Source organism: Saccostrea cucullata, unplaced genomic scaffold (genome assembly GCF_032062105.1).
Source record: "Saccostrea cucullata isolate Sc308-1 unplaced genomic scaffold, CSIRO_AGI_Scuc_v1 ctg105, whole genome shotgun sequence".
NCBI lineage: Eukaryota > Metazoa > Mollusca > Bivalvia > Ostreida > Ostreidae > Saccostrea > Saccostrea cuccullata.
This window is the reverse complement of record NW_026919155.1, coordinates 808,289-832,930: the sequence shown is the minus strand read 5'-3', so window position 1 is coordinate 832,930 and position 24,642 is coordinate 808,289. Positions and strand designations below refer to the sequence as shown.

General features: G+C 33.3%; 4 protein-coding genes across 6 annotated transcripts in view; 2 read left to right on the top strand and 2 right to left on the bottom strand.

Moving 5' to 3' along the window:
• LOC134280890 (lipoma-preferred partner homolog) overlaps positions 1 to 9,383 on the bottom strand; it is an 86,797-nt gene extending 77,414 nt beyond the window's left edge. For 2 of the 3 annotated variants that reach the window (XR_009994983.1, XM_062763344.1), the window contains exons 1-9: positions 9,115 to 9,286; positions 7,835 to 8,000; positions 4,152 to 4,419; positions 3,478 to 3,862; positions 3,055 to 3,217; positions 2,082 to 2,183; positions 1,846 to 1,913; positions 1,688 to 1,735; positions 446 to 576 (exon numbers count right to left, since the gene is read on the bottom strand). Coding sequence is in view for 2 of the 3 variants with exons in the window: in XM_062763344.1 (XP_062619328.1) it covers positions 446 to 576; positions 1,688 to 1,735; positions 1,846 to 1,913; positions 2,082 to 2,183; positions 3,055 to 3,217; positions 3,478 to 3,862; positions 4,152 to 4,419; positions 7,835 to 7,973 (1,304 nt within the window). In the remaining variant the exon portion in view is untranslated. Of the gene's footprint in view, positions 1 to 445; positions 577 to 1,687; positions 1,736 to 1,845; positions 1,914 to 2,081; positions 2,184 to 3,054; positions 3,218 to 3,477; positions 3,863 to 4,151; positions 4,420 to 7,834; positions 8,001 to 9,114 lie in introns of all 3 variants that reach the window. The other variant, XM_062763351.1, reaches the window with a different exon arrangement.
• Positions 1 to 24,642, top strand: part of LOC134280849 (ATP-dependent RNA helicase A-like) — a 309,572-nt gene that overhangs the window by 43,259 nt on the left and 241,671 nt on the right. The gene's annotated exons all lie outside the window — the stretch shown is intronic.
• Positions 13,186 to 17,676, top strand: LOC134280428 (dachshund homolog 1-like). Its single transcript, XM_062762847.1, has 3 exons — positions 13,186 to 13,386; positions 13,460 to 13,517; positions 17,173 to 17,676. Exons 1-3 carry the CDS (start codon positions 13,324 to 13,326, stop codon positions 17,505 to 17,507), a joined length of 456 nt encoding a protein of 151 aa, XP_062618831.1. The 5' UTR covers positions 13,186 to 13,323; the 3' UTR covers positions 17,508 to 17,676.
• On the bottom strand, positions 22,451 to 23,807 carry LOC134280422 (uncharacterized). The gene is made up of 2 exons (XM_062762834.1): positions 23,746 to 23,807; positions 22,451 to 23,653 (listed from the first exon to the last, which is right to left on the bottom strand). Exons 1-2 carry the CDS (start codon positions 23,791 to 23,793, stop codon positions 23,345 to 23,347), a joined length of 357 nt encoding a protein of 118 aa, XP_062618818.1. The 5' UTR covers positions 23,794 to 23,807; the 3' UTR covers positions 22,451 to 23,344.

Sequence of the window (24,642 nt, the reverse complement as noted above, 5' to 3'; positions counted from 1 at the left end):
TAAGCTCCCCCAACTTCGTTGAGGTGAGCTAAAAATTGTCAGAAAAAGTTGAACTGATATTTTTCAAATTTATGTGCTAATTTGAGGGGAATCATTTTGTTTAACCATGATAATAGGTAAACAAATACAGCATTTAAAGCTTCACTCTTATTATTGCTTGATAGTTCATTTAAATATGCAAATAAAATAAATATAATTTTAATAGGTTTAATTTTATTTTGTTACGAACATATTCTATTGACAATTGATCAAAGGGATTGAACACAAGGTTTTAGAAAAGTTTTCTCCAATTCATACAATTTTAATAGCCATACATCATCTACAGAGATCTTTATTCTTAAAAATAATCAATCCTATATAATTCTTTGAAGACAAATCACATAAGTTAAATATTATAATAATTTTGAAGGAGCGGATGGGAAGATAGCTAGGGTTCAAGGCTTACTTGTGAAAATCCTCGATGCAGTGAATTTGGTTCGTAGCATCCACTGTGAAGGGTATTCCATCCAGACTCTTACCACACACTACACACGTAAAACAGGCTGGGTGATAGGGCTTGCCTGTGGCCCTCAGCAACTGCAACAAAAGAATAAATATATCATAATTGTGCTAAACAAAGAAACCATTGCCTACTTAATATGGATGTCAAACTCCCATTATCAATTGACTAATTGGGGGCTTAGGTTATTTGAAACTTAACTAAAGCAAATCCATTGAAGAAATATACTACATTTGTAAAGTACATGTACAAATTATGTCTTCTATATATTCAGTAAGGTGAGGATTTTTAAATTCTAATGCATGTCCCACGGGTCAAATTACTCAACTGTGCACTTCGTTCGGCTAAGTTCAACTGTCCCCCTAAGGGGCAGGGGACTGGGCATGTTTTGAAAAAACTTGAAGCTACATTTGAGCTATGCCAAGGGGCATCTGATTTCTACAGCATCTGAGAATGTTTCCACATTTCTATGACTTAACATGGCTTTGATTTTTATAGGGTCTCCCATGTATTCCTATAAAAAAGACTTGGATCGCCCATTGTGGACCCATCCTCCCCTGAGGTTATGATTTGAATAAACTTGAAGCTCAACTATCAGAGAATGCCTCCATAACAATATAATTAATAATGGCTTTGCTATCCTTGACAAAAAGATTTAATACTAAAGACTATACCAAACTTGATGATAGTCTAGTCTACCTGAGGATGCTTCCATTTAAATAACCATGGCTTTGCTGTTCTTGAGAAGATTTCGAAAGAATTTTCCTATGTTATTCTATGAAAAACTTCATTTGGCCCATATAGCACACAGATGAAGTCAGTCAATACAAATTCATATAAAATTACTTGCATTCCCTTCATTTAAAAAAAAATTTAAAACAATATTCATTTGGTGTTAAGTGCACCACACTTAGAGACGATGATTGCCCTAGTACATACTGGAATTTGAGGTCAATATTGTATAACTTGAGATCACATTTTATCTGTGGTGAGTAACAGCCTTATATAGGAGAGCCTATCCAGAACTGCTTCCTTAAAGGAAACACTCCATACATAACACTTCCTGCCAGCACTTGTGATGAGTGCAGGTGCTTAGCATCCAAGTCTGACATTATAAAGATACAAGGACAGCATAGAAAACTTTATTATGTAATTAATAGGTATATAAATAAGTCTTATAAAACCTACCCGATCTGTTATTGGTTTGGAACACACGGAACACTTCTCTAAACTATTCTGAAACAGAAGAGGATTACAAAATTACACTCGGTCACAGAATTTTTCTCTCTCAAAATTTATTGTACTCATAATATATAATAACTTTTTGGCTAGAGCAGTTAACTTACGACGTAGCACTGTTCACAGTAAGGTTTGTTGTCCATGGAATAAAATGATTTTCCTCTCAACAGAGTCCCTAAAAAATAAAAATAGCATGCCCCTTTAAAAATTTTAAAAAGTGAGCATTATTTTCATTTTGCTCTAAATCAGTGCTCATGCCGACCATTACACACTGACTGGGACTAAGTCTCTATAACGATGCCGACCATTACACACTGACTGGGACTACCTCTCTCTAACCTACCACAGTTGATACAGATGAAACATGAGATGTGGTACACCTGGTCGTTAGCCGTACAGCCATTGTTCTCTCCTACTACTTTCTTCTGACATTTCACACAAATACCTTTAAAAAAAAGAATAATACTTTATTAAAACAAATGATGCACATGCAAATATATAATACAAAACAAAAACATTAGACAGAGCTGAACTCTGGAGACTTAATTACCGGTATTTTAATTATCCATAAAATATCATAGATTATAGTGAATGGGAACAAAAAGTTTCATTCTTTCTTCACCATGGCAAATCATGATAAATTATCTACTTTATTATCTATCAAGTTAAACTAAATTGACCTTTTTACTTAGATAATTTTGAAGGGGGGGGGGTTAAAGTTTGATAAACAGAATATAAAAAATCAATTCTCAAAAATTGAAAAACTTAGTAGTAAGTAAACAGGTAAACATGATAAACAATATTGGCAAAGTCCTCTCTCAACAACTGTCAAAGTTTTATTTTCTTTTGATTAAACTTTAATTCTAGGATCAGATTACGTGTGTTCTTCTGTGTACAATACAAAGGGTGGTTGTATTTAATAAAAATATATCGCTTCAACTAACAAAAGATTTCTAGTCACAGTAATCAATAATCTTTGATTTGATAAAAACATAACATGTGGATGTTAGTTCTTGTTTTAATTGTGTTATTCACATGTTTTCATCATGGCGAGTGAAAAATTTGTTAATGGCGACCAGAAATTCTGAAATGGCGACCAAAAAAATTTTAGGTCGCCATTTAGCGACCTAAAAGTAAGTGAGACTTGGAGCACTGGCTAAATTAACTTGAGCACACTTTAATGGTAAATAAATGACCACAAAGATCTCTGATAATAATTTTTCTCCTTCTAAATAACCCTGGAGACATAGGAGTCTAAATGTGTAAGCTGAAGAATACAAAACCACAATGTTTGATTACTAGTATACTATTCATACCAAAGAAGTCTGTTTCACTAGAAGAATCCATGTTTTGTATCAAAAGATTGGTCAGGGCATCAACTTCAGCTTCTTGTGTAGATTTGTCCCCACCGCATGGTGATTCTGGACCCACGGGTACCACCTGTGGCCCAGGAACAGGGCGTTCATTTCTGTAGTCATCCTACAAAATACAAAACCTTGGAATTCAACCAATTTACCTGGTATGTACATGTCTTTTGATTTGATGAACATATTCTACACAAAAAAAAATCCCCTTTAAAGTGATCCATAATGCTACAATTAAGATTCAAGCTTTGTTTTCTCCTGCTGTTATAATTTTTATGCTATATCACAATACAAGTAACATAATGCTGTAATGTATGAGAAACAGTATTTCATAAGAGTCTAGGCAATCTTTACAAAGCTACAAAATATTTTTACCTGATATTTTGGAACAAATCCCCCTGAGCTGGTGCTGAGATTTCTATCATAGTTATAGTCGGGCCCTCCTTGGTTATTAAAAATGTGGTGCTCACTGATGTTCTGTCTTACGTAGCCAGCTGGTGGTGCCCCATGGTCCCGTGGAGGATTGTAACTGTCAGGTGGCTCCCGGATCACTTTAACGGGGCGGGCGTAAATCGTGTTGTCTGACTGAGGGGAGGGACCAGAGGAGGAGTAGGCGGGCTGAGATGGCTGCAGGTTGGCGTAGTTACTGGGGGGTTTATAGGGGGACCCTGTGGGGGACGTGGAATGCCCTCCTGTGTAAGTTGGTTTCTGGTTGTCCATTTGGTAGTGGGTGGTGCTGGTGTGATATGACTCAAAAGATCTAAAAATGTCAATTATTAATTTGTAAATCAAGAAAATTCATACATGTATACTCGTGGAATCACACAAGAATGGAATATTTCTTAGAGTCTCTTAGACGCTTAAACCTACATTGCTGCAAATTTGATAATTTATTATTCTACAAATAAAAAGAGAAATGCTCCACAAAGATTTGTTGACCAGTTTACTAAACAAACACAACACACATCCATAAAAGTTTCAAGTCATTTTCTTTATATTTTCTTTAAACAAATAGAAAGTACCTTATTAATTTTTATTAATAAATGTACCTGTTTGGAGGAGATTCCCCATAGGAAGAGGAGTAAATCTGATTGTGTACTCCGTATCTTGTGTTGTCCAGAGGTTGTGTGTTGTAGTTGGAGGTGGGTGAGGGAGGGGGAGGGAAATCCTCCTGGGGGTCATTGTAGCCATAACCACGGGACTGATCTACAGGTGGGGGAGGGTAGGGCATGTCCTCTATGTAGGTCGTTTGCGGTGGAGGGGGAGGGAATTCCTCATCTCCCTGATCTGATCGGAACTGGCGATACGTTCCCCCTCCTACAAATAAAGAACTTAGTGTTAGTATATATGTAACGGAATGTTGAAGTGTGATGAAAGAAACTTCCTCAAAATGACAAATAATACTGCTGAAGGTGAAAAGGATGCACATTACAGTAAAAGAAAACTGGTTAATCAACTCAGAGATCAACGCTACTTCCTGCAAAGTAACTGTATTGATCATATAAGAGTTATCATATTTTTCACTTCCGTGGTTAATATACATGTATTATCATAAAATGTAAGATTTACTGAAAGTATACATCATGTACCTGAACAGTAAATTTGAATCATTAGGAAAAATACTTGCATAAAAAAGCTTATTTAAAAAAAATTATTTGCCAATAAGCATTTCAGGAAATTAAATCAATTGCAAAAGTATGTTTTTTTCTATTTAAACCCCCATATTTCCCATATACAGGTATAATATAGATTAAGAGGTCTCTACTTAGATGTTGACAATTTCAGAATTGCAAAATGTACATGTATTTTCCACACACTATTTCTTAGGATAATTTTTGTTGTTCATTTGGGACTAGATAGAATGTTCTATCGTTAAAATGATATTGTCCTACGGACCCGGTTTAACGATAGAATTCGTTCCGTGTATTCGTAATGTAGCAGATCATGCGATAACTCGCATAGTGCATTTAATAGGAACACAGAGAGTTCCGAATGTAAACATGGCAGGTAATTTGAATAGCGAGAAAAACGTTGAGAAAATTAATTGGATTTTCGTATTTATATGGATTATTTTTTGGGATAAAAGGCATAAGCAATCTCAAGAAGGTTTGTTTTGATTATTTTGGTAGATATTCCCAGTGCAAGTCATTTTATATTCTTCAAAATCTTTTTACAAGTATATGGGACGTATTCTAACTGTGGTGAGGGCCTGTACCGAGACACAGTTAGATTATTCTAACTAATTTGGGACATGCTTCATATTGACTTGGCTATGTGAATACAGTAACCCAGTTAAATTACTAGACAGAGTCAGAGTATCCAATACACCCCTATCATTAGGGAAAAAAACTATATGAGATAATTTAATTTACCTGTTATCATTTAAATAAAACAACTGAAAACAAAAGTAAATAATTTAAACCAAAAAATATATTTTCATATGATACAAAAATAACAATGGAAAACAAGCAATTTATGATTTGTAAAATGAAAACACATACATGTAGGTAGGAAATATAATCTTACATTTTCTTTCTATCCATTGATCAAAATTATATGCTGTGAAATTATACAGACATATACTGGTATATGTTTCAAATTTAAAATATAGACCCTCATGGGATAAACATTATGTTAGACTACACATGCATCAGTAAAATGAAATTTAAAATCAAAACTCTGAACCATTATAATCTTCTAACACAGTAAATGCTTTATGATAACATTCTATTTAGATAGTTTATACAATACAGGAGCATATATAAAAGTTGCAAAGATTGAAATTTTCATTATTCACAAAACAGTTATTAAATTATATGTTTAAACTGAAAATTAATGTTCAACATGCTTATATTGGCATACCACCGATTAGACAGAGAAAGTTTTCTTTTTAACAATCCACCTCCCAGCTCTTTCAGTATGTAGATGTATTGTAAATGGGTACTTAATTGCTATTACTTCTTTCTGAATCTGGCTATACATACATGTATCATGTATATTTCACTTAATATATTGTTATTACATTTGTGACATGACCCGGCGAGTTTTCCTTTGAAGTCAAGCATACTGTAACTGCGATACAGAACACTTTTTGTGGGCGTTTCTTATGCAAATGAGCAGAAACTGTACTGTATCTGCAAAATATCAACGATACAGTACGGTTTATTTTTAGCGATGACGGAAAGCTGTATCCGTATACAGACATACCAATCGTTCAATTCGCAATAGAACTGTTAGTATTTACTCAAAATTAAAGGTGAATTAAAAATAAAATTTTACAACATAAAGGTATTATTGCCGGATTCAAAAATTTTAGAAAGGAGGGAGTGGGGCAGTTCACAAATTATTACTTTGACCCCCCCCCCCCCAAAAAAAAAAACGGAAATCGTATTCCATGGGGGTAGATTTATAATCAACCAACACCTATGTGCGTCATTTCGTTACTTGTTGATGAATTAAAAACCGTATGTATACAAGTTTAGAAGAAAAAAATTTAAGAAAACGAAAAAGAAAAAAAAAACTCAAAGGTGGGAAGGGGGCAATAGTGAGTGCTGTATCTCCGTTTGGTTACTCTACATTTTAATGAAAATGTGAAGGTAAAATACCCCCCCCCCTTTTTCCTTTCATCTGCTTACTGAGTATTTCAATTTTGTATATGACGACCGGTGGAGGACATTGTCGGACATTTCTCTCGGAATCTACGATCTCCCAAAGCATTTTTGTTTCAAAAATATTCCCACATGATTCATACATATCAAAATGTTTGCATTAAATCGTAGCTTAAACTGAAAAAAAAAATGTCAGCAAGAGCTGCATAGAGAAAAAAAAACCCTGCACAATCAAATCTAAATAAAATTTTTGGAAAACAAATTAATTTATGCATCCCTTAAATAATTTTAAAATGAAAGATACCTGCACGTCCATCTCACTCGGCATTTCAGTTGAGAATGCTTAAAATGGGATACTAAATCAACTTTCTGCAAAATCATCTGATTGGTTGGGAGGTATACACCCAAATACGCATGTAAATTAGTGAGGTCCTTAGAAAGGTCATGTCACAAGTCATTTAGAATACTTTTCTTAATGTATCTATACAGGCTTTTCTCGAGCTATCGCTCTCGCCTCAAGCCCCGCCCTGTATCTCTGATACAGTAAGAAACTCGTACTCTAAATAATACATATATAATACCTTGGGATTATATCAATACCTGCTTTAAAGGGTTTTGGTGAGGAATTCAAGATCACTGTGAATATAATGCACAAAATACATGTACAAATCAAAATATGTTGCAATAATTTTTTTTTTGGCATTTTCAGCTTTTGAATATTAGTTCTCTTATAAATCATTTTAAGCAAAGAGAACAAAATTAGATATTAATTATTTTAATAATTAGAAGAAATTAATGCTCATACGGTAAAACGCCTATAAATACTTACAATTGTATGTGTGAAGGTGTTTACTTTAACTGAACCAAAACCTGAATTATACACGTTATTAGTCTGACATATAGGCCTAGTTTAAATTCAGACCAATTCTATCTCACTTCTCACTCTTACTCTCGATCACTAATAAAGTCATTAACAGTATTCATGCCTTTTTTATGGGCATTCCGGTTTCTTATATATGCATTGCTTCAATCTAGTGATATTTTATGCAAAAACAAAACAAATCAAAACAAACCAAAAACATAACAAAATCTTATTCAATATTATTTTCACAATAGGCAAATACCTGCTTTGAATGGTTTTGGTGATGCGTTTATGACTTTAGATGGCTTTGGTGCCACAGCAGGTGGTATTTTTTTCTGGGTGCCAGGCGAGTCGTTTATATTTAGCCCCTTAAAACTCCTCTCTATTCCGTGTTGTGTCATCTCTTATTAAGGCCGTTTCAGAGTATCCTGAAAAACATAGATAATTATATGAGCCTACATTAAAATCTGATGACTCCTTCAACTTTGAAAAAATTTAAACTTCAAGTGTCTCTGGTAAAACGTGCTGCTGTCAGTCGGCCGGTAGCCAGATAGCTCAATTGGTAGAGCACCTGACTGGAGATTTAGGAAAGCCAGGGTTCTAATACCGGTCTGGTCCCCTGTATTTTTCTCCTCTCTCCTAACATTTGGTGCCTAATTGCCATGCCCTGGAACTGATGGGTGAGAGGCCTGCCAGGGTAATCTTAGCCAGTGGACACCAGACCAAAATTTTTAGTCCCTCTGACATCTGGCTAAGATTACTGCCAGGGATGAGCCCGGTTGAGGTTTTTGAGGGACCAAAGACATTTACGGAGGGAGGAATGTGGCAGTTAATCGGGTTCGATTCATGGTGGCCAGAAAGCTCTGTCGGTTGAACACAGTGTTTTCCCTTTATTTCAAAGTAAAGGGTTAAAGATAAGTTGTAACAGGCTAGGGGCTGAGGTTTATGAACAAAATCTCTGTGGACATAACAAAAAAATTTTATTTCAAAGCGGCATTTTTGTCAATTGAAGCGGTCAATTTAGCTGGTAGCCCGTTCTTTTGGAAAATCCTGAGAACACCTGACTAAAGATTCATAGGGCCCAGGTTCAAATCCTAGTCTGGATTTGCTGTATACATAATTGGATTAACTGTAAAACACTAAACCAGTAAATGAAATATCTCAACTTTGAAAATCTTCCAGGTTAAATGTCATGACTGGTCTGGACTTTATCCCCAGAATGTTATTTATATGTCTCTGTGCAAGAGTTCATCAAATCATTAATATAAAAGAAAATAGTAAAATTTATTTTATATGATTTTGATCTCTTAAAAACATGAAAAAGTAGATTCAATATATGACACGTACTTCAACGAGTTAAAAAACGAAATTACCATGTAAGGTTTAATCCTAATAATTCTATCTGTTTCAGGTAGAATCATCGGTGAATACAGATTTCAACAAAACTGAGTCACAAATACCGGATATGTGAAGTTAAACATAAAACATTACACTAATAATTTGACTAAATTTACCCTACCCCTAAATTTCGCGCTGTTTTACCTGTGATTGATGCTAGTTTTCTAAATTTATCAAATTGAATTTCCTTTGCTCACTTCCAAGTCGTCAAGTCAGTAGATTTCTATGTCTTGTTGACAGGTCATAAGGATATTTACCTATTAAAGCGAAGTATTAGCTCATCTGTCAATTCCCGTGCACAACCTTAAATGGAATAGCGCTTCCGTGACGCATTTCCGCTAAGAAGTCATACAAAGAACGATAACTCGCGAAAAATACTTAGTAAAATTTTTGAAGCTTCTCTTTTCCAATGAGGCCTAGCTTCTGCAACAATCATGTAAATTATCATAATGCTTCATTACATAACATGAATAATTTTGACACTGCGGTAAACCTACATTATCCGATTTTCTTAAATGAGTTTTTTCTCTCGAATTTACCTTATATTTACCTGTACGCTGTTTTGGTCTCAGCGTAAATTCCAAGAATTTCAAGAATGCGTCATTTGGGATTGTGTTACAAATGCACAGCGAATGCGTGATGACCCTGTCGCATTCTTTCTTTCCTTTTTTTGTATTCTAAAAATATATAAATGAGTCATACAGAGAATAAACACCCTATTTATAAACACAGTATTTGGAATTTACAAATTAAAAGCATAGTAAGCATATTAGTTAATAATGTACATGCATGTTTGAAAACGAAAGTTAAACCAACAGCTGTCATTTGAAGGAGAGGGAAGAAGTTGATCAGTGGAACAAAAGAATCTCTCTCTCTCTCTCTCTCTGTACAATATATTTACTTTCATGTATGCAAGCATTTAATTTTTTTTCCACAAAATATATCGACAGCGAGGACACCCCCAATGTTTGGAAAAAGATCTATTTTCCTCCTGACAAAGACATTTTTTAATCCTCAGTCAATAAAAACTTGACTTCGAAATATAGAGAGATAAATAACAGTATTCACGCTCAATAGCGATAAAATCCGATAATATTCATGCAGTGTGTAAATAATGGCCTTACAATTAGTACTGTATGAAAAAAGTCAGCATTTGGCTTCATGATAGATTTTGATTGTATTTGCTGAAAAGGCCATTGCATGTATCGACCATACGCATGTATCGACCATACAACCATTGGATTTACGAAATAATGACCTCAAACGAGACTGCTGATCAATATTCTTGTTTCATCAACTTGTTTGTCACTTACCTCGTTTTAGAAATTGCTTATATTGCGTATCGAATCAACTGAGAGATGTAAATCCCGTGTGAAGGTGATAAAGGTATATTACTGCATAAGTAAGGGAAGTTGAAGATTGAAAGGTTTAAATCATTATATTCATATACTGCGATAGTTTCCATAAAGACTTCAGGTTTGATTTTTAAAGTTATTTTGTTGACATATTATAAATTGCAAGATAACTGTAGTACTTAAAGTTTCCATTGAAAAAGCATGAAAGGTCAAAACTAATAAAATTAGAAATTCATACCATGTACACATTCACTAGTTATTGAAACACACGGATCGATATTGTAAACAAGTTATCCCTAAGGAAAAACGTATATTTATGCTTTGTTTGTAAATTATTTTTACATTTTATACTTTACTGTCTTGTGTATAACAAACTTTGATTTCTCTTATGATAAATTATTTTAAGGTACCGATTCGATCGAATTCCATTGAAGAAATTGTTAACCCATACGATTAAAATATACGATCACTAGATTAAAAGTTTTTTATGAATTTCTTAAAAGTGCGGGAAGGGACACTATAACTCCATCCTCCATCACTTCAAAAAAATCATAGAAGTAAAGAAACAAACAACGACATCTAAAACATCAGTGGTGGGATCAGGTGCCTTGGAGGAGTGAGTATCTCCTGCCAACTGGTGCCGTGTGCTCCTTGCCATGATTGGGAAATAACGGGAAAATCCGTCGAAAACTCAGTGTGTAAATAATGGCCTAACAATTAGGAAAAACTTCAGTCAGCATTGGACTTAAAACTTACGAAATGATGGCTTTAAACGATACTGCTAATATTGTCAATAACTTACCTCGTTTAACATGCTTTTGCGTATCGAATCAACTGCTCTACGTATTAACAATGTCTAAAACGAGGTAGATTATTGAAAGGTAAGTTGATGAAACAAATATATCAGCAGTCTCGTTTGAAGGCATCGTTTCGTAAATTGAATGGTCGATACAATGACATTATCAGCAATTTTACGTGTATTAATAACACTGAAAGAAAAACCTAGTGAATTTAACTAGTGTGCCTCGTAAACCGTTGGTCGTGATTAGTAAACTTTCAGTTTACTGGTTAAGATAGTGAGTTGTGGAGCGGGGGTCGTATAGATACTTAGATACCTAGTGAAAGTTACTTATATCAATTCTAAATTTACTAATCTTATCTAGTAAATATACCAATATCTGGTAAAACTACTTTTAAGGTAGTGATTGTATGGACAGTAAATTTACTAGTTTTCTTCGTGACTTTAACTAGTTATTTTTTTTACAGTGAAGTCAAATGTTGACTGATGTTTCTCATTCTAACTGTGAATTAAGCCATTTTTACAAACTTTCACCTGTCGACAGGGGATGCTCACTCCTCCATCTCACCTGATTCCCTGTATGATTTTTGGGGGTCCGTGATTGGTCTGCTCCAAATTTGTATTGTTAAATGGACTTTTGAGCATGAATTCTGTTCGTTATCTTCATACTAGTATATTGTATACAAAAAAGAGCAATATAAATACATATAAAGACGTAATATAAATCTATGAAATGGAATGGAACCCATAAAGAAGGACATGAAATAAAAGAGCATACTATGTAGGAAAGGGCATAGCAACCCTTCAGCAAGTGAAGATATTGTATTAAAAGGATTCTAAAAAGTTAGGAGAACCTAATAGAAAATGTGAAATAAGAGAAGAAAAAGAAAGGGAGATATAGGGCCATGTAAATCTCACGGAAGGGTGTGAAATCAAGAGAAGGGATAAATCGTAGAATAGGACATGAAATTCCCCAACAGAAATGCATGAAATTAAGAGAAGACTTTAATTCACTGAGATATCGGGGTTTAAGATCCTTTGATATAGTTCTATAACAACATTATTTTTCTAGGTATGATCACGACATTGACACATCTTTAGCAGTTCGAGTTGCACGGGAGGTTCAGTTTCGTAAGGTTCATCTCATATCCTCAGCAGGACATAAAATCAAGAGAAGAAGTGAGGAGAAGGACATAAAAATTTTCATTAAAAGACATGAAATTAAGAGAAGTGGAAGAAAAAGGGCATGGAAGACAAATTAAGGTAATTAAAATGTTAAGAAATTCATAGAAATAAAGAAAAACATAAGAATCTGTAGAAAAGCCGCGGCTTAAAATTCCAAAGAAGGGAAGAGAATGCAGAGAAATGTACATACAGTAATTAAATTAAGTTCAAAATTGCATGCTAGTCAAAGGTTAAATGTAATTTACAGAAAAGAATTGAAATCTAGAGTAATATAGAGAAAACTAGAATTTCTCCAACTGAAATCAACGTTTCAGCAAGAGAAACAACCTTTCAGGGTTGTTGCTTTGCCAAAGGGCTTTCTTTGGAATTCTGTGGGGTAGGTGATGAACATGCGAACATCATAAGCGTTATACAGATTTACACCTTATTTCTTTCAGTGACAGAGATTATATGTTCTTAATGGTAACAACATAAAACACAACTTAGGAATCAAAATATTTTCTTTAAATCTGTGTCATAGAGTCATCAGTGATGATGGTTTGTATTGGACTTATTTGTTCATATAGTTCGGTTAAACCACATATTCGATCTGTAGAGCAATGAATTTTCACAGAATTCTAAGGAAAATCATATTTAAATTAACTCTCCTTCAACCACCAATTAGATATATGTACCAGCTGCCTCTCTTCAAAAGGCAAGGCAGGGTTGTAAACCTTAATAAAAGATACATTTAGAAGTCTTTTACGATTTTTTTTCTTAAACATTTACGGCATGGAATTTGCATGCACAAACATGTATATTTTTGCATACATTTTGTTCGTTTACTAAATAAATACCTTGTTGAAAACATTTTATAAGGCAGGAAGTTTGTAAAATTATAATCTCACTTTGTTTACTTTCTGTGATAAAGCATGATAATTTTCTATTCATTAACCCTTTCTACCACAAAAAAAGGCTTTCGTAAGTCTTTCTGATAGGATTGTATTTTATCTACTACTGCCAGAGATTTATTTAATGATAGAAAGGCATATTGCGGCGATAGGTAACTCGTTTGTGGCTATATACTCCAGAAACACGGTAAGCTATTGCCTATAAGAATGTAACTTTTTATTTGGAATATTTTATGATCATCTTTTTCTTCTAATTCCAGATCATGGAATTTATGTCCAGGGGTTTATTTGTGTGCCTATTCTGTGCAATTCTATCAGGTATGTATGAGTGGAGGTAGTGCAGGTATATGAAACATGAAAATCCAAAGCATGAACTTCCAACATATGTAAAATTTAGTCGTAGTATGGATGTCTTAAAAAGCTGCTAAAACACACTTTTTAAAGACTGCTTGTCCTTAGTTTTAAACCCTTTGCTTTTTATTTTTTTTAAACGTGTCTCAAATGTTGTTTTTTTTAAATCAGTTTCATGATGCTATCTCGTTTATATCTTTTTTCCTCTTAAGTGTTATTAATACTTAAGAAATTTGTAGTGTACGAGTAAATATTTGATTTGATTAATTTTTTTCTTATTTAACTTTGCTTTTCTTTTTATGAAATACTACTATATGGAGATAACGAACAGTATTCAATCTCAAAAGTCCATAAAACAAAAATAGGTGCAGAGCAAACACGGACCTGCAAAACATCAGAGGTGCATAGGATTAGGTGCACTGGAGGAGTGGGCGTCCCCTACCAACCGGTCACACCCGCCGTCTACACCTTGTCATGATCGGGAAATGACGGAAAAATCGTCAATTCAGTTTGTAAATAATGGGATGATAATTAGTATGAAAAATTTGTCATTATCAGCATTTGTCTCAAGGATAAATTGTATATGCTGACAAGGTCATTGTATCGACCATAGAGCTTACGAAATGATGACTTTACCCGAGACTGCTGATTTTCTTGTTTCTTCAAATTATTTGTCAATAATTTACCTCGTTGTAGAAATTGTTCATACGTAGAGCATGCTCTCGCGTATCGAATCAACTGAGAGATATAAACTCCGTATGCAGATGATGATGAAGGTATATTGCTGCATAAGCAAGGGAAGTTGACGATAGAAAAGCTAAAGTCATGACTTTTATCATAGAGCTTGCTTGTTAGATTACCATTAACGTTTTTTCAAGTAAAATATCCAAGTATGAAACAGATGTGTCAGACTCTGTAGTATCTTTTATCTCCAGCTCACCAGGATATATCGTATCGACATAGGAATAAGTAAGTTCCATTTTTATTGAAAAAGCAGCTGTCAATGATATAAAAAAAAGCCTGACCTTAAATCTATCGTGGAGAATGGTTGTGTATAAAGTTGAAAAGTCGTAAGTTTTAAGCTGTTGATTTTGGTAAAATCTTGCGATTTCAAATTGTCCAAAAGTTCTTTGGAATTTTTGTGTAAGCAAGGGAAGTTGACGATAGAAAAGCTAAAGTCATGACTTTTATCATAGAGCTTGCTTGTTAGATTACCATTAACGTTTTTTCAAGTAAAATATCCAAGTATGAAACAGATGTGTCAGACTCTGTGGTATCTTTTATCTCCAGCTCACCAGGATATATCGTATCGACATAGGAATAAGTAAGTTCCATTTTTATTGAAAAAGCAGCTGTCAATGATATAAAAAAAAGCCTGACCTTAAATCTATCGTGGAGAATGGTTGTGTATAAAGTTGAAAAGTCGTAAGTTTTAAGCTGTTGATTTTGGTAAAATCTTGCGATTTCAAATTGTCCAAAAGTTCTTTGGAATTTTTGTGTATCCAAATCTGATTCACACCACTCCTTGAATATATTGTTGCACAGTAGTCTTGAAGTTTTCCCTTCACTACTGTCAATATCTTAGTGAGGAGTAAAGAAAGAGGCTTGGTTGAACATTTACTGGAACCCACTATGTATCTTTGTTTGTAAGGATTCTTATGAAGTTTCGGAATCCAATATATATGGTAGTTCATATCCATTTTGGTTCTTCGGGATATTAAACATATTCAAAACTGACATATGATTTTGAAGAATTTCTTCCTTAGAAAGGGAACTATGAGTATAAGTTGGATTACCACTTGGAGAATTAAATCTCTTCTAAAATACAATTTATATAATGAGCCTTACAAACAAAGACGATGTTGTTACCTGCTTTGTCAGCAGGGACCAGTACGTACTGATCATATAATCTAATTATTTTTTCACTTCTGGATTATTGAATACAGAAGTATAGATGATAGATCGAAGATCCTAGATTTATGGTCTGCACAGGAATTTGTGATGGACATCGGAAACCATTTCAAAAGCATGTTTCCTTGGGATATGTTAGACATCAGTGGATTCCTTGGCTCTCAAAACTGCAATTTCATTTATCTAAATTAAAGTAAAATTATTACTTCACATTGATAGACAATATTTAAGTGGTTTTTTGGAGATTGGGTCGTCCAACTATCTATTGGAATTTCCCTGGGTACCAACTGCGCCAATTACCAAAAATTTCAGCAGACCTATTTTTTATATACGAAGCAGAATTTATTCAAAATCTAATACGTGAAAAGAAAACATTTGCCTTTAACTCGACATTTAGATATATCGACAACGTCAGTTTACAATTATTATTTCCATTCTTATTTCGATGCGATATATCCCGGTGAACTTGAAATAAAATATATATCACAGAGTCAGACACTTCTGTTTCATATTTGGATATTTTACATGAAAAAGACGTTAATGGTAATCTGACAACCAAGATATCAAATAAACATGATTTCTCAATCGTCAACTTCCCTTACTTGTGCATCAATCTTCACCTGCAAACAGGGTTTATATCTCTCAGTTGATTCGATAGGCAATAACATGCTCTACGTATGAATGATTTCTCAAACAAGGTAAGTTATTGACAAACAAGTTGATGAAACAAGAATTTTAACAGTCTCGTTTAAAGTCATCATTTGGTAAGGACTATTATTGATACAATGATCTTGTAAGCAAATACAAACTATCATTAATTTAAAACGATCTCTGAGAAGAAGATTTCTTTGACACAAGAACAGATGCCCGTCGCCGATAATTGTCATTATCCCGATAAGAGATGTGTAATTAATCAGTCTGTCCCCAAAATCTGCGCAACTAACATAGAATATACAAATTAATGTATACAAGATATATCAAGTAAACACGTAGCTCCTCGATACAACCGTTACAGGTGAACTGGGTGTTCAATTTCGATTTCCACATATTGATTGATTTAAATTTGCATCATTTATATGAAGAAGATGTAGCGTAATGGATAAGGTGACAGACTAGGGTTTGCTTCTGGCTCGGTGCGATTTCTTTTCTTGCATTTTTTTTTTCACTTTTTTTAAAATTTGAAAATAGATAAATTTAATGCTATTATAAGTGGAAAAAGTAAAATAATTTTACTAAGTTAAAAGATAAGGCTATTATTCAATAAAAATAACTGGAAGATAACTGAAAGGCCACTGAAGTGTATTTGCCATTCAGTTGACTGAATGGTAACTGAAAGCTCACGGAAAAGTCATGGGAAAGGATCTTTTCAGTGACCATTCAGTGGGTATTCAGTTACCATTCTGTCGACTGAATGATGTAAATTCATCCTGTGAATTATAAGAGATTGATATTCATTCATCAAACTCAACATTGTTGATTTCAAAGGTGTAAAATTCTGCTATCCAGTCAATAAAATCATCCGCCGTCCTTCCCATCACCTTTCCCTCTATGGTCATACGCATGTAAAGAAATACAAGGGACTCTTGAAAGGACAATGGACTTTCAAGTTTGATCCTGAACGTTATTTTCATATTTCATACATTGTATATATATGGTTAAATAGTGCATCCTTTGTTTCATTAAACATTAATTATAAGTTGTATATTTCCAGCTGTGACTGATGGAGCTACCACTCCTAGCACCACTACAACAAGCACTACCACGACTAGAGCACCAGCAACGACACCACATATAACAGCTGCACCATCAGTTACTCCTCGTCCAGGACCTACTCCAAGTAGTTCAGGAGGAGGAGGTGGAGTAGGAGTAGGAGGAGGAAGGGGAGGTTCCGGGAACAGCGTGATCTCAAACTGTGGCATGGGTTGTATAAACAGAGCGCCAATAAGTGCTAATTCTCTAGGAATGGGATACGCTGGGTCGTCTGCCGTCACCAGTCTTGGACTCTGGAGTATCATGACCATTGTTGCTACCATAACATATGTGTAGACGAAATAGTGGGGTTGGAGTTGTCGCCCTTTGTCCGGATTCAGTGTTTTAATTAAATCTCAAATATATCACCGTTTTAAATTTTAAACGAATTTTCATTCACTGTGAGGTTTTTAGTAGATGAGAAGAAATTTTATTTTTTCTTCTTTCATGCTGTTATAAAAAAATGTTTGTTAATTATAATTTTCTCCGCATGTCAATAAAATACACGTCCATGCGTGTTCAAATATACATGATGTAGTATTGCATTCAGAAATTGCCAAATTATATACTAGTATATTATTCAAAAATGTTGCTTTCTGGGTTTTTTTTATTGCTTATTTGAACTTGTCTGTGTTATCGTTTGAAACCCCACTATGAAAAATATAGATTCCTAGATGTGATGAATCGAAATACTATAGTAAATTCTCAAGGACATTTGATTTTTTTTTCAAGCCTGGAATGGACTGATGATAGATTTATTATCAGAATCGATTTTGACTTGCATAAAGGTTGACCGTCTTTTGATTCATATGTATTTCACCATCCAAAGTTCAAATGTTCTATTCATGGAGACCGGTAGGACTTTGACACGAATGAATATAATTCAAGCAATTAGTAAACTTTCATCCGTTTTATAAAATACTTAAAGATAAACCAATAAAGATCAACTTTAATTTTTTTTATTCATTAAGCTATACGGATTTTAACGGATTCATCAACTATAGAAAGAAACACATAGCATGATTAAACAAGAAAGAAACACATAGCCTGCTTGAACAGGCTTACACTTTAACAATGTTGCAACAATTTTAAACGTACACCACAAGAAATTAAGCACCTTTATCATTTACATGATATGTTTTGTAAAATAATTTTCATATTCAATTAATTAAACTTATATCACAATATTGGTTCATCAATTAATTTATAGTCGGTCATGTTTAAAATATATATATATAAATACATGTACATTAAACATTTCAGTGTTAATTAAATCGAAACAAATATTTTCATTTTTAACGGGTTTTGGGTAAAGTGGATGAGGAAAAACAAGTTCTATTTTAAAAAATAAATAAGGTTCGTTTTATGAAATTGTCTTGTTTCGAATTTTCAATCTTCTTATCAGCTAAGAAGAGATTCAAAAGCCTTCAGAGGAATTTACGTCAATAGAAAGGTGATGTGTCATGGGCTGTTTTATTTTATAAGACCACTAGTTTGATTTCTTTTTAAAAATCGATAAAAAAAATAGACATCCCGGTAAAAACTCAAACGTGACCTATTATGCTTGGAAAAAAAAGTATGAAAGACCATAAAGGATAGATTTTGATTGATGGGTTTTTTATCGGTTTGTTTCTTTGTTTTTTCTTCAAAATTTTCAATTATATGTAATATATAATACCCTTTTCTTTTAATTTTTTTTTTCAAACAGCTCATTTTCATTATTTTTATTCCTCCTTTAAATATCTAGCTTTAGAAGTACGTTAGTTTGTTTTTTTTTCTGTGCCTCCACGAACGAACAAATACCTATAAAATTTTCAACTAAAGTTACCAGTCAAAGTTAATAAATTAAAAAAAAATTAATATGAAATGTTTTACATTTCCTCGTAAAAGTAAGGAGAACATACCATTTTCACAGGAACATTTATCACTATATACGTGAATTTTAGAATTATCAATCAACAATGCAATAATTTTTCTTTCATTTACATGTGGATTCGACGTACATGTATATACATGTATTCCATTGAAACTGAAAATCTGTCCAAAATCTATCCAACTTGATATTAAAGAAGTCTACACTGGTCAACAAAAGTCTGCCAGATTTGCTTCAAAGACAATAATGGTAAATAACTAAAGTAATCAATTTTTATCTCTACTGGTCAGAGATCAGAAGAGCTTATGAGACAGTAATGAGACCGTCGTTCGTCTGTCTGAAAACAATTTTTCAAAATGCTACACCTCCTACAGTTTGGATCTGATTTCAATATAACTTGGCATACAAGTAGACTACACTAAGATATATAATTCTGTATATCGGTTTTTGATTTCGATTATCAGTGTTGCAGTGGTTACTAAAAATAGAAATTTCTGTGAAATACTTTAAAAATGCTACTCCTACAGTTTTAGTCTGATTTCAGTATAACTTGGCACACAAGTAGACTACACTTAGATAAATAATTCTGTATATCGGTGTTTTTTGTTTTCGATGAACGGTGTTGCTGTGGTTGCTAAAAAGAGAAATTTCTGTGAAATACTTTAAAAATGCTACTTCTACGGTTTTAGTCTGATTTCATAATAACTTGACATAGAAGTAGCCTACATTAAGATACATAATTCTCCTTATCAATATTTGGTTTCGATAGAAATTTCTGTGAAATACTATTAAAATGCTACTCTTTATACTGTTTTGGTCTGATTTTAATATAATGCGACATACAAGTAGACTTCAATGAGATGCATAATTGTCTGGATCATATCGTTTTTTGATTTCAATGAACGGTGTTGCTATGGTTACTAAAAAAAGAAATTTCTGTGAAATACACTCAAAATGCTACTCCTCCTACAGTTCTGATCTGATTTCAAATTTGCAAGATAACTTGGCACACAAGCAGACTATACTAAGATACATAATTCTGTATATCTGTTTTTGTTTTCGATGAACGGTGTTGCCATGGTTACTAAAAATTGAAAATTCTGTAAAATCTTATAAAAAGCTGCTCCTACAGTTGTAGTCTTATTGCAATCTTGCCACAAAAGGAGACTTAATCAAGGATCATTATTCTATTTATTGCTGTTGTAAAGTTTCAAGTCCCAACTGCTTCCTTTGTTTTAAGTACAAACCAGTAGAGCTACATCCTCGACAGAGACTTCTGGTTAAAGGAAAGCACAGGAGTCTGAAGTTTTTATCGTCAAAAAAAAAAAAAATCCGGAAAAAAAATTTCCTACCCTTAGCTGAAAAAACACCAGGATGGCAACGTGTTTTGGGGGGACCCATCTAAACAAATAGATCTGGGCTTGGCCAAAAAAAATATCGCGATTAATTCAGTATCCGAGCGTTTGTGTTATTTATTCAAGTTAAAAAACCCAATCTGCTTGACGACTACGGGCCGTTCCTAGCCCTTTTTCTACTTTGACAGCTCATCCTGGACTCCATGCCACTAAACCGGAAGAGAATCTCGCAGTGTATATTTGACGTCTGTAAAAACTTGTTCAAATGAAATAAAATAAATAATTATTCAACGTAATTTGATTCAGTTATTTTAAATATATTTAAAAGAACTTTAAAAAGTTATCAATTCTTTTTCTTACTTGTATGACGATATGTACCAGGGACAGATAATTCAGTTTTTACAAGGCGCCAAATTTAAATCAGTGAAAAGCCAAGTCGACAAAGAGCCAAACAGTTAGACTTAGAGACCTTACAAGGCATTATTTTGTTTGAAAAAATATATTTTTATTGATCACCTATGGTAACATAATATTGTACATGAAGTTTTACATGCAATTTTTTTTGTTTCTTTTCTTCAATTACGTCATATATTCACTTCGGAGTTCACTTCCGGGTTAGTGGCATGGAGTCCAGGATGAGCTGTCAAACTGGAAAAAGGGCCATGAATAGCCCGTAGTCGTCAAGCATATTGGATTTCTTAACTTGAATAAATAGCACAAACACTCCGGATACTGAATTAGTTGCGAGATTTTTCTGACCAAGCCCAGATCTATTTGTTTAGGTGGGTCCCCCAAAAACACGTTGCCATCCTGGGGTTTTTTTTAGTTAAGGGTAGGAAAAATTTTTTCCGGATTTTTTTTTTTTTTTTTTGACGACAAAAAACTTCAGACTCCTGTGAAGGAAAGCTACCGACAAATAAGTTTTTCGATAAAATTTTTCAGAATCCCGTTAAAATCAGCTTTTCGAATTTTTCTACGGTTGTCAGAATAACCTTATCTGTAGATACAACCTATCGCGGAGTCGTATTCTCTGAATAATAGTATATGCTATCTTGTAAAGTTATTTTTATTTATTCTGACTACAGTGTTTTTACCATATAATGATATACGATGGGAATGACTGGTCAGAAGGGGATGTTTACTTTTCCTAGGCACCTGGTCCTATTCTGGTCATATCGCTGTCCGTTTTTTATATGCATTGTTCACAGTTTGTGTCCATGCTACACCTTACCAAAGAGATTTTAATGTTTTATTTGAGCACTTGATGAGACTGATTTAGAATTAGTACCAATGCTGTTACTAAAGACAACAAAACAATTATTTCAAAAAGTCTTTTATATATAATGCATTCCAGAATAAAAAAGAAAATTCCAATGTGTCCCTTTTCTAAGATTTTATTTCAAAATACTCAAAGAATGACAGTTCTTTATAGCCACTATACTCATGTTAAGTCCAATGATACTTGGGTATTAATCTCCCATCTTTAAGTCATTCACATTCAAGTATGTATTTACACAAAGAAATAAAACTGGGGTATTAATCCCCCATCTTTAAAAAATTCACATTTGACTATGTATTTGCACAAAGAAATACACTTGGAGTATTATCCCCCATCTTTAAATGATGCTTTTTTTAAATATGTAAACTAACAAATCATTACACTTGGGGTAATAATCCCCCATCTCTAAATAAATCTACATTTGAGTATGAATTTGAACTAAGCAATACACTTGAAGTATTAATCTCCAATCTTTAAATAATGCACATTTGAGTATGAATTTTAACAAAACAATATACTTGGTAATTAAACCCCCATCATTCAGTCATGTACATTTGACTCTGAGTTTGAACAAAGAAAAACACTCATTAATCTTCCATCTCTAAGTAATGTACATTTGAGTATAAATTTGTACAAAGCAATACACTTAGGGTAATAATCCTCCATCCCTAAGTAATGTACATTTGACTATGAATTTGTACAAAGCAATAAAACTTGGGGTATTAATCCCCCATCTCTAAGTAATGTACATTTGAGTATGAATTTGTACAAAGCAATACACTTGGGGTATTAATCCTCCAACTCTAAGAATGTACATTTGAGTTTGAATTTGTACAAAGCAATACACTTGGGGTATTAATCCTCCAACTCTAAGAATGTACATTTGAGTTTGAATTTGTACAAAGCAATACACTTGGGGTATTAATCCTCCAACTCTAAGAATGTACATTTGAGTTTGAATTTGTACAAAGCAATACACTTGGGGTATTAATCCTCCAACTCTAAGAATGTACATTTGAGTTTGAATTTGTACAAAGCAATACACTTGGGGTATTAATCCTCCAACTCTAAGAATGTACATTTGAGTTTGAATTTGTACAAAGCAATACACTTGGGGTATTAATCCTCCAACTCTAAGAATGTACATTTGAGTTTGAATTTGTACAAAGCAATACACTTGGGGTATTAATCCCCCATCTTTAGGTTATGCACAATTGACTGTGTACATGTATTTGTACAAAACAATACAATTATTAATCTTTACGTCATGCACATTTGATTATGAATTTGAACAAAGCAAAACGCTTGGGGTATAAATCCCCATCTTGAAGCCATCCACATTTGACTATGTATTTGAAAAATGGTGATCAAATTTTTCTACATACTGTTTTAAGAGACAATGGGGATTAATCCTCTATCTTTTAAACAGATAGAAGATAAAAGTTTTTAACATAATATGATAAAAAAGAGAAACAATTACATTTTCACTGTGAACAAAAGATCATATCTCCCAATTTAACACCTACATGTATGGCTAATACACTCGAATTTGAAATGAATTATAAATTTTCTTCTATAGTCTTGGTTAAGGTTCTCTACTTTCTAAATATTTGACTTACCGGTACATTTAATTAATATACTTATGAATGGCCTTGATTTGATTTTCAATGCTAATTGATAACTGGTCAGCTTTTATACACTTCCCAACAAGACTTCCTTTCATTAAACAGATTATGTATTTCTCATCAAAACTTTGTCTATCCTTTTCATTCACTGTGAATGAAAGTTTCTGTGGGGCGTGTGTGAAGTGTCCATCCCGTATCACCCCGACTGGTCGTTGGCAATACGTTAGGAAATCCCCATCCTTAATGGCAAAGTAAATTTTGCCCTTGGTATACTCTACCAGTACTAGATCTTTTTCTTCTGTTATGATAACCTGCAGAAAAAATTACAAAAACAAAATGACTAGAAAAGTGATATAAATTGAAAGTTTATGAAAAAAGTTTTATGTATTAATATGTAACGTACAGAGGATCCACTTGGTTGGTTGTCTTGTACACTTTCTTGTCTTTTCATTTTCTTTTGTACTATGTCTTCAGTCTATTTAAAATTTAAATAACAATCTAAGCAATATACAAGTACATATGCAGATACATGTACACTATAATGACTAATAAGTAAATAATTATTTATCCAAGTTATCTTACTATAGTGAATTGGCCAATTGATGTATTTTGAAGTAAATGTAAAATTATTTTTGCAAGATAACATCTTTAATATAATTTTTAATGATGTTTCCAAAAGGTTTTGATTTTGGGCATGTTTGTGTTTTAGGTTATCGTGTCAAAGGGGAAAAAAGAGGACAAGAAAAAAAAGATTGCGAGGAAAGGAAGATCTGACAGGAAAGATAAAGACAGTTCTTGAATAACATAGCTGTATCAGTGAAGCTTAACAATTGAGTATCGAGAGCTTTTGCCAATGACCTTGGACTTATATAAAATCATTCTTCGTCCGCAAAACCATTTTGTATGCATATAAAGATGGAAGATTGATACCCCAAGTGTATTGCTTTGTAAAAATTCATACTCAAATGTACATTACTTCGAGTTGGAGGATTAATACCCCAAGTGTATTGCTTTGTAAAAATTCATACTCAAATGTACATTACTTAGAGATGGAGGATTATTACCCCAAGTGTATTGCTTTGTACAAATTCATACTCAAATGTACATTACTTAGAGTTGGAGGATTAATACCCCAAGTGTATTGCTTTGTACAAATTCATACTCAAATGTACATTACTTAGAGATGGAGGATTAATACCCCAAGTGTACTGCTTTGTACAAATTCATACTCAAATGTACATTCCTTAAAGATAGAGGATTAATACCCCGAGAGTATTGCTTTTTACAAATACATACTGAA

Excerpts from the sequence above, each read along its gene's own strand:
- LOC134280422 (XM_062762834.1), bottom strand. The coding sequence starts at position 23,793 with ATGAAAAGACAAGAAAGTGTACAAGACAACCAACCAAGTGGATCCTCT. Across the intron at positions 23,654-23,745 it reads ACCAACCAAGTGGATCCTCT|GTTATCATAACAGAAGAAAA; the intron begins GTACGTTACATA and ends TTTTTTCTGCAG.
- LOC134280428 (XM_062762847.1), top strand. The coding sequence starts at position 13,324 with ATGATAGAAAGGCATATTGCGGCGATAGGTAACTCGTTTGTGGCTATA. Across the intron at positions 13,387-13,459 it reads CTATATACTCCAGAAACACG|ATCATGGAATTTATGTCCAG; the intron begins GTAAGCTATTGC and ends TTCTAATTCCAG. Across the intron at positions 13,518-17,172 it reads ATTCTGTGCAATTCTATCAG|CTGTGACTGATGGAGCTACC; the intron begins GTATGTATGAGT and ends GTATATTTCCAG.